Raw genomic sequence first — 9,622 nt, 5'->3', positions numbered from 1 at the left:
GGGCGGAGGAGGGAAGGCGAGGAGCTGCCTGCACCTGGGAGGGAGGATGGACGGAGGAGGGAAGGAGAGGAGCTGCCTGCACCTGGGAGGGAGGACAGAGGAGAGAAGACGGACGGAGGAAGGAAGGTGAGGAGCTGCCTGCACCTGGGAGGGCGGACGGAGGAGGGAAAGTGAGGAGCTGCCTGCACCTGGGAGGATGGACAGAGGAGGGAAGGCGAGGAGCTGCCTGCACCTGGGAGGCCGGTGTGCACTGTGGCTCTGCTCTGGAGTGGCTGGCCCCTGCGCCACTCTCGTGCACACATGGCTCTTGCGGGAATGCTGAAAGCTGTTTCTCCCATCACCCACAAGCTCACCTCTCTCGTGTTGCTTCGCTGAGATGGGCTTCTCCTCATCTTCTGGCGCCCTCAGCTCCGGCTCCTTCCCCTCAGCTGGGCGCTGCAGATGCGGCTCTTTGTCGGCCTCCGACGGGCTGTCGGCCCAGTGCTGATCTGGCAGAGGGCAGGGCAGAAGCAGGGGCACACCCTAAGCAAGGCTGGCTTCTTTTCCCCCCGAGGGCTGGCCCACTACTTGCTCATTTGCAATACAACTGCTCAGGTGCAGGCCAGGTGACCCTTGTGATGCAGGGATCTGCCTGCTGGACCACCCCACTGGACCACCCCCTCCCAAGGGGTCCGGCCAAGAGCACCCTCCTGCCTTTGGAATGCGGGGCTGCATCAAAGCCTGTGGGGCTCTGTTTCTTTTTAAACACAGCAATAGTGACCCATGACGGACCGTGACAGAGAGACGGGGCCTGCGGAGGGCATGCCTGGCCCCATGGCCCTTCTATCCACCTCCTCCTCTCAGCAGCCCGGCTGCCACCCACGTCCACAGCTGGGGCCTGCACCACTCACAGGCTCGGACGCTTCTCACTCCTCTCAGCTTCGCCCCTGAGCCCCTCAGCCCCCCACAACCAGACTGCGATACAGAACACACCTCTGGGTATCTGGCTTTGGGAGCCAGTCTGCTGGATTAAAGGGCTTGTATGAAGCCACAGTGTGGCTCAGGCGCCCAGCTCAGCTGGACGAGTCGCCTGGTGCTTGTGGGTGGGTGGTGGTTGGGTGGAATGAGATGCATTCCAGTCATGGCAGAGCCACGAGGGAACCAGGAGGCCCAATGGCGGCCTCACTGAGCTTGATTTTGCTGGAAAGCGTATTTCCTTCATCTTCCCTGAGCTCCCACCCCGGGGGTGGGGAAGGCGGACCCCTACCATCATCCAGCTCAGCACCAGTGTCCCCTGGGTCCCCATCCTCTGCTGTCTCGCCTTCTATCTCGGCTGGTTCCGAGTCCACATCGTCCTCTAGGTAATTCTCATCCAACGGGGCTACAAAGCAGAAAGGTTCAAAGGAAGGAAGGAAAGGCAGACAGACAGGCTGCATCTTCCTTTCTCAGGACCGTGCCATGCAGGCCCCGGGACAGGGGAGATGGTGCCAGGCCCAGGGAGCTCTCCGCACACAGCGTGGGCACTGGGGGGGGCCTGGGGCCCCCAAACATGGGAGGTTGGCATTTCTCAATGCTAGGGGCCAAGTGGGAAGAGAAGAGTGGCTGAAGGTGGGGACCGTCCATCTTCCCCTAAAGGCCACTCTAGGAGCCTCAGCTGAGGAGGGTGGAAGGGGAAATGTTGCTTCTCTGGGCCTGAGCCCAGCAGCACGTGCCAAAGCCTGGCCATGTCAGGCACCGTGCCGTCCGCCTCACCCCCCGAATCTGAAAATCCAAAATCCAAAATGCTCCAAAATCTGAAATTTTCTGAGTGCTGACAAGAGGCCAAGCAGAAAATTCCACAGCAGACCTCATATGGTGACAGTCACAGCCAAAGCTTTTGTTTCATGCACAAAATTATTAAACATATTGCATAAAATTATCCTCCAGCTACATGTATGAGGTGTACACGACACATAAATAAGTTTCCTGTTTAGACTTGGGTCCCGTCCCCAAGATCTCTCATTATGAGAGAGCTGAAAAAAATTTGAAATCCAAAACACTTCTGGTCTCAAATATTTCGGATAAGAAACACCCAGCCTGCCATATAATTAGAGGGACTGTTTCCAATTCCTCTCTTTCAGTGAGAAGGCTGAGGTCCAGACAGCGGAGGAGGCTGTTCACAGTGCCGTGTGCAGGGGCACCAGATGAGCTTCCCTCGGGATAATTTAGAGGAATATTAATACTTCGTGAGAGCATGGGGGGCTGAGGGTATGTAAAGTTCATCCTCTGGACCCCAAGTGGCCCTTCAGGGCTGCAATACGGGGCAAAGCCCCTGACAACTTGCCTTCCCCGGGAGCCAGCCCCCAGGCACGCACACACCCTGCCCCACCTCCCACACTCAGAAATTGCAGCAGCAGGAAGAGCACGCTCCACTCTGCGGACACTGTGAGACCCGCGCCACCTGACACCCACGGGACCACTGCCAGGGTCTGAGGGCTCTCCTAGGGTTCAAGCCCAGCCACCCTCAAATTACCCCTAACGGTTTTAACTTCAGGAGAAAGGAGTTATGCTCTGAGGCCCACATACAAGAGCCTGCGTATCAAAGCCCCAGGCTGGAGCAGGGAGCTGGTGGCGCCTGGTTAGGCGGATTTCTTCAAAAACCGTGTGGAAGGACACAGCGTCTTCTCTCCACAGGCCAGGCACTTAGAAAATGCCAGAACGTTTTATTCCTTGACCGAGGTGGCAGTTACGTGTTTTTTTTTTTTTTTCTTTTTGAGACAGAGTCTTGCTCTGTTGTCCAGGCTGGAGTGCAATGGTGCGTTTTCAGCTCACTGCAACCTCCGCTTCCCAGGTTCAAGCAATTGTCGTGCCTTAGCCTCCCGCGTAGCTGGGATTACAGGCATGCACCACCATGCCTGGCTAATTTATTTTTTAGTAGAGACAGGGTTTTACCATGTTGGCCAGGATGGTCTTGATCTCTTGACCTCGTGATCCGCCCACCTCAGCCTCCCAAAGTGCTGGGATTACAGGCGTGAGCCACTGCGCCCGGCTGCAAGTTTTTGTTTCTTTAATAATTCCTTAGGCTGTATGTAAGATGCGGGTTCAAATCTAGTTTTTGAAGAACTGTATGAAACAGGTTTGGAAGGCAACAGACGGCCCACGTCACGGGGAGATGGGCGGGTTCCCGGACTAGCTGACGGGGCCAGGCGTCTCCCTGAGACACCAGAGTGGCCCACGGAGCTGGCCGTGCCCAATGCTACCCTACAGCAGCGCCACCTGCCGGGGAAGCAGTGCGGAAACGCCTCAAGTATTTCTATTGGTTAAAGCCTCGGTGTGAAAACACTGCTTTTGGCCACTCAAGGGAAGACACTTCATCCAACAGCAGGGAGTGGGACTTCTGAGGCACAGACAAAAGAATTCACGCTGCACTACAGCAATTCTGAGAAGGCTGGCGGGACAAAGGCCCCCCTGAGAACGGAATCTGGCCCATCCCATGGAGAGGGCCATCGTGCCCGACAGGCTTGTTGGGGTGATTCTGGGTGCCCAGGCATCAAGATGGCAACTCTACACTCCCGCTGGTGAGTGAACTGGACACCAGCACCCAGGAGACCCACACAGGCCTCCCAGCCGGGCACCATCCAAGGCACCCTGGGTTAGCCCGATCCCATCCTGGTGCCTTGGTCCTTCATGTGGCTCTCCTATAGACTTTCCACTAAGACACGCCTGTGGTAGAGTCGGGGGTCAGAAGTCTACACTCTTGGCAGTACCTTGAAAGGAACAATCGTCACAAAGATTAAAAAAACAAACAGGTGAGAAATAACGCAGCAGCGGTGTTGAAAGAGACGCAGCTCGAAGGGTGGATCTGGGGGTGAAATTCAGGTTAAGATGGAGTGCAGGGTGCTGAAAGCTGCCACGCAGGTTGATGAGCCACATACTAGGAAAGCCAGGAGCCACTGACCCACTCAGCTCTTGGTTCCCTTCAGCTGCCAGCTGGGAGGCTCCTGCCCTCCACCCTAGGGACCTACGCTGTCTAGAAGAGGGCAAGGAGCACACAGAGCAGTGGTCCTTCCCTGCGGCCGTGTGCGTGTGCGTTTCTCCCACTGCCGGGAGGACACAGGGACCGGCTGGGGAAGCCCCACGAGCTCCCGTGTGTGACCCAGAAGTGACCGCTAGGACAGCGGTGCTGTTGGGGGCAACACTGTCCTTCCTCCAGCAGTGTCTGACAACTCAGGGGGGGATTCTGGGTGTCTTCATGGAGAGTGGAGGCCAAGAATGTCAAACCTTCTTCGAGGGGAAGAGTTGTCCTGCCCCAGATGTCGGCAGCCCCTCAGTGAGAAACACACTTCCAGAAAAATTTAGGGAGGACAACACAGGCTGCTCAACAATCTCTTGTGCTTGAAGAGACGCCTGCAGCTCACGCTGGATGCGTCTGTTTTAAATTCAGTGCCCATGGTCACAGCCAGCCTGCCCTCACCTTCAGCTGACCAACACCCACCCCTCCTCTGCTCTTCCCTCTCAGTCACCCTCCCATAGCCCCTGGCTTTGACTGCCTCCCTCTCTGATACCTTGTAGGCATGTGAAGTATCTTCGGATTCCTCCCCTTTCACATTTAATCTACCCACCTCGATTTCAACACACTTTAAATCACAATGCCAAAAATGCTCTTTCAGCTTTGGCCTTTTTACCCAGCTGTCAGTAAAAACCTGCCTGTGTCCGTCCTGCCTGCCCTCCTGCTTCCCTTTGGGCTGCCCTGAAGGAGGGGTGTGCGTCTGATCCATGCAAGGGCGGGCTGTCTGCAAGGCATGCAGGTGCCCCCGCCCGCCTCCGCCGCCCTGGCATGCACTAGCGACAGGCCCAGGAGTCTAGTGTTAAGGTACCAGCAGAGCCGCCTAGAGAGAGGTTATGGTGAGTGGGGAGAGAATGAACATCACCAGACTACCTCCAGAGACCGTCTCCAGCCAGGCCTGCACCGCCGCGCGGCGTATGGAGGGAAGGTCGGGCACTGAATTTAAAACAGACGACAAATACAACGTTACACAGCAATAAGCGTTCCCCATGAGGAGAGCCAAGGTCATCCTTCAAATCCAAACAGAAGAGAAACTGAGGCAGCATTCAGAACAGAGGCCCGCCCGGCACAGAGGGGCGTGAGCGCTGCTGCTGGCCTGTGGTGGAGAATCGGGATGAGGAGGGAAGCGGGGAACCCAAGGCAGAGCTGGCCCAGGGCTGCAGGGTGCTCCCGAGCTTGCAGGTGTTCACAGCGCCGCCGCAACCTGAACACGGAGGTTGGTCTTGCCTATAGGTGAAGATTTGGAGCCGGGGAAGAACAATCGTCTGATTAAATGCTGTTTCATGATGGCAGGAAACGCCCCTTTTGTATGCCCAGAGCCTGGCAGGGTGTATGGCCCGTGACTGGTGCCGAATGAAAACGTGCACGCACAGGAGTAACAGCGGGGGTCAGGGACACCGAGGGTGGGCGTTTGGAAGACGGCATGCGGGGGAGGACGGCACAGCGGTCGCCATGTCCCTCTGGTCTGCACGGGTTTCCTCTTACTGCTATTCCTTTATTACAAAAGAAGCCAGCATAAGGTGCATCTTCATCCTACTGTGTGGCGCAGACCGTCTCACCCAAGCCTGGGGCTGGAGACCACCCTACTGTGGAGGCCTCCTGGAGAGACGTCGCTTTCCAAGACATCACTTCACTTCAAGACATGCTGCTCCCGCCCCCCTCCTGCCAACACACATTCATGTCCAGACACACCCTGTGAGGAAAGTACCAGAACGTTTTACAAAGTGGGGAAAGAGCAGCTGTGACCAGAAACATGGGAGAAAGACAGCAAAATTCTTGGTTTACCCAAGATCAGGTTCATCTGACCATTCTGCATCAATGGAGAAAGAATCCACAACCTCTTAATCCACAGAGAACTTTACATATCCTCAGATGAGAAGTATGGGGGTCACAAGTGACAGCAGCAAAGGGGGTGCGCCTTTGATCTGATGGGGCTCTGCCTGACAGAAAGGCCACCTGTGGTGACAGAGGTGGCAGGTGGGTGGTGCCTGGGGCACTGCGGCCAGGGGCTGGGCGTGGTTACCTCTGGAGGCAGAGGACTCGGAGGTGGGCGCCATCCTCTCTTCCTCCTCCCTCTCACGGATGTGAGTCCAGTGCACGTCGGCCTGGATCTCCAGAGGATCCGCCGCGCGCATGACCTGCTGGAGCCTCTGGTTCCCGGCTAGTGTCCCAGGGTCAAGGGGTGGAGAAGACAAGGTGGGGAAGGATGAAATAGTGTGGGAAAGGAAACAGAAAGAGAAGTTACAGCATTGGCCAAATCAGTATGAATCAGAAAGAAGTAAACATTAAGAGCACATACGCACATGTACACACACACACACACACACACACACACTCTCTCTCTCTCTCTCTCTCTCTCTCTCTCTCTCTCTCTCTCCTTCTGCTCATTCAGTGTGACCTGGTCATTTCCAGCCACATGTGTACCATTAAATTCAGTGAAGAGAATCACACGTTCTTTTCTAAGGCTGCTTTCATCCTAAGCTGCATTCAGGCGACCCATGTGCCAACACGGAAAAAGAGCGGATTCTAGCCTACTCCTGCAGGCCCAGCCCCCAGGGTCACAAGGACCCGCTCTGTCCCTGGCAGTGTGAGACTCCAGGGATGCACTATCCTGCCCCTCTGCTGGTCATGCAGCAAGGTGCCCACTACTGTCTGCCCAGCTGATGGCCAGGTGGCGAGAGACGTGGGGAGAAACTGTGTCATTCTGCCATGCCGGCAAGCTCACACAGGACAGAGACAGACTCTGCCGCACCTTGGTTTGCATCTTCTGCAGCTGAAGCTGCTGCTGGAGAGAAAAAGTCCCCCTCCCTTAGCAGGCCTCAAGCTGGGTCCGAGGCAAGGACACAGATCCCAGCGGAGGGTGGACCCAGGGGAGGTGACAGCTGGGAGGGAAGCAGAGCTATTTCCTGCACATTTCCAAACCACTGGAAGTTCGAGGGTGAGAGTGAGACCGACACCTCTCTGAGGTCAAAGCCCTTTCCTGAAAACTCCATGTGGTACCCTGCTTATCACCTTCCTTTGGAAACAAGACCTGGTTTCTCAGCTAAATGGAAACTCACCGGTGGCCACTCTGGATCCCTGCCCTGTGGGACCCCTGCACTGAGTGCTTGGACCATGCCACGTAGTTGGGTTAAGATAAAGGGGCAGCCCAGCAACTGGGAAGGGAGGGTGGCCATTCAGGCAGCAAGAGCAGACGCCGCCTGAGCTGAAGGGCTCGCATTCCTGCCCGGAGCCAGCTTCCATCTTGGAACGGGTGTCGTGCCTCCTCTCAGAGTCTAACTGGACAAGCTGGCCTTGGCTTCAGTCACTATGACAGCCTCTTCAAGCGACAGAGAATGTGAAATAGGCAGAAAGGACCAGAAGACCACCCAGTGCGATGCTGGCCCTGCGCTCTGTCGGACGTGGGATATTAGCCCCTTGCTGGAGTTGCTGGTCTCCAGAGATTTGTGGACTTTTTCTAAGGTCATTTTGCCTTTCTTTATGGTGCTGGGTGGGATGGAATCACAGTAAAGTCACCTAACAGCCTGGATGTTTGCAGGACGGAGGAAGGCAAGTCAAGGGGAACGGCAGGGCCTCTCTCTACCTTCTCAGCAACAAACAGAAGAGAGGCATTCTTCTCTGAGGCCTGCTGACACATGCAGCTTTGGGGACTTACTCACAGCACAAGCCAGCATTTCCTCCCTTCTCAGAGAAACGTTAAAGTCACCTGTGCTGGTGACAGGAGGTTTCTTGCATCAGAGAAGCAGCCAAGTGTTGGCTGGAGATGAGGAGCTCGCGGCAAACCACGTGGGGCACAGATGGGGCCTTATTCCATGCAGCCACTTCCGGAGCCTTCTCCGACTCCCCCCTGAGCCTCTCTTCTGACTCCCATGCTACTTTGCACCTGTCGGGCCGGCTGGGCCCAGGGAGCCCACTGAGATGTACGCAGAGCTCGCCAGCACAGTTCCATTTGTCTGTGAGACCTGCTCTTGGAGGCAAATTTTCGATGGCTGCCAGGGAGCCAGGGTAGAAGGTGGGCAGGGGACAAAGTGGGTACCTGTAAATATTCCCCAATCTTCTTCCTGTGGGAGGTGCCTGGCGCCACTGGCCTTGCAGGAGCTGTGTCCCGGGGCAGTACTCCCCTTCTACAGCAGGGGGAGCCAGACACCCACACAGCGTCCGGAATCCACAGGGGGATGGGTAGGGAGGGGAGGGAAGGGAAGACTGAGGTCCTGCCTCCGCCCACACAGACACGCACCTGGGCTAGGCACACAGGCTCTGCCTGGACTCCTGGGGTTTGGCTGAGTTTGTCAGTATGTGTTTGTGTAGTTAAAGCCCATTTCCTACAGGTTTGGTCTTGACGTTAGGTCTAAGTCCAGGAAATTAAGTCTGTGTGAAGGACAGCTGGGTCAACCCTCCTGAAAAGGGAATACGCTTCGACCCTGTGCTGTGCCGGGGCTCAAACCACCAAGTGATCGCCACCAGATGGAGACGACGCTGTCTGGAACAGTGCAAGCAAAACACCGTGTCCCGGACCCGGGTTCACAGACCCTGTTTCTCCTACGGCGGACTGCACGTGGAGTGCGGGCCACCAAGGGCCGGCCGTGGGTCCTGCCCAGCCTCTGCCTCTGGAGGGAAGAGCAGAGTACTGGGGGGCAGCTCCTTAGAGAGCCCGAGGAAGTCCCTGACCCTGACTGCTCAGTCGGACGCCCGAGGGTGCCCTTCCTTCTGGCCCAACCCACCTCACTAGCGCCAGCATCCCAGAGTAGCACAGCTCCCGGGGGACTGGCCCAGGAATGTGAACCTGACAGTGAAGGGCTCAGGCCTGTGTGCCAGAGAAAACAGACCCCAGGATGGGACTGGGCAGCAAGCACACACGCTCCAGGAGAAGCAGAGATGAGCGCAAGAGCCGAGGGCAGCCGGGGCCAGCGCTCCGGGGCCTGGGCCGCTGAGAACGCAACCTGCACCTCTGGCTCTGCAGGGAGTCACTGGTGCTCAGAAATTACAGGCCATGCTCTTCCTGCTCACTCCACACCCATCTTTCGGGGACGTCCTCACCACCTAGCAGACTTCTGCGCTGCCGGAGTGGGGAGAGAACGGCCTTCCTCCCGCACAGGCCCAGCAAGTCCTTCCTCTCACTCAGGGCCACACATAGCCAGAGACAGGGACAGGATTGAAAAATCTCAAGTCCAAGGCAAGAGACTATTTCAGAACCAGCTAGAGCGGCTGGCCCCGGAGCCTATGAGCCTCGCTTCAGGACACTGGCACCAAAACTGTGTGCTGCCCTGCGTGCCGTTAACTAAGCCCTGTCCAGCGGGCACTAAGCTCATAGCCATCTCCGAAACCCTAGACTAGGAGTCAGGGATCCTCTGGAAAGCTAAATTCCCTTTCTTTATTAAAATAAATTTATTCAACTGAAACTAAAGGGAAAAAAGAGAAAACGAGGAGGAGACAAGAATGAGTGACCCAACTTGGATGAAGTCCTTGGATTAGCTCTCCGCCTTCCACTTCCAGTCTCTCAAACCAATGTGCACAAGGGACACTCCACTGCCAATGGCCTGCTTGACGCCACGGTGTCCTCCCCTCTGCCCCCATGTCTAAGGTCAGGAAGGTGGTCCC

The 9,622-nt window shown here is 56.6% G+C and overlaps 1 protein-coding gene across 20 annotated transcripts in view; it reads right to left on the bottom strand.

The window, feature by feature from the left end:
* Nucleotides 1-9,622, bottom strand: part of MICAL3 (microtubule associated monooxygenase, calponin and LIM domain containing 3) — a 242,752-nt gene that overhangs the window by 35,560 nt on the left and 197,570 nt on the right. For 17 of the 20 annotated variants that reach the window (XM_037734341.1, XM_037734339.1, XM_037734346.1 and 14 more), the window contains 3 exons: nt 6,048-6,185; nt 1,247-1,360; nt 354-488 (listed from right to left, as the gene is read on the bottom strand). In XM_037734341.1, coding sequence (XP_037590269.1) covers nt 354-488; nt 1,247-1,360; nt 6,048-6,185 — 387 coding nt within the window. Of the gene's footprint in view, nt 1-353; nt 489-1,246; nt 1,361-4,897; nt 4,961-6,047; nt 6,186-9,622 lie in introns of all 20 variants that reach the window. The other 3 variants (XM_037734347.1, XM_037734351.1, XM_037734352.1) reach the window with 3 other exon arrangements.

The sequence above is a fragment of the Cebus imitator genome, unplaced genomic scaffold, assembly GCF_001604975.1.
Source record: "Cebus imitator isolate Cc_AM_T3 unplaced genomic scaffold, Cebus_imitator-1.0 Scaffold607, whole genome shotgun sequence".
In the NCBI taxonomy this organism is placed as follows: Eukaryota; Metazoa; Chordata; class Mammalia; order Primates; family Cebidae; genus Cebus; species Cebus imitator.
The sequence above is the reverse complement of the archived record's forward strand: the minus strand, read 5'-3'. Positions and strand labels throughout refer to the sequence as shown.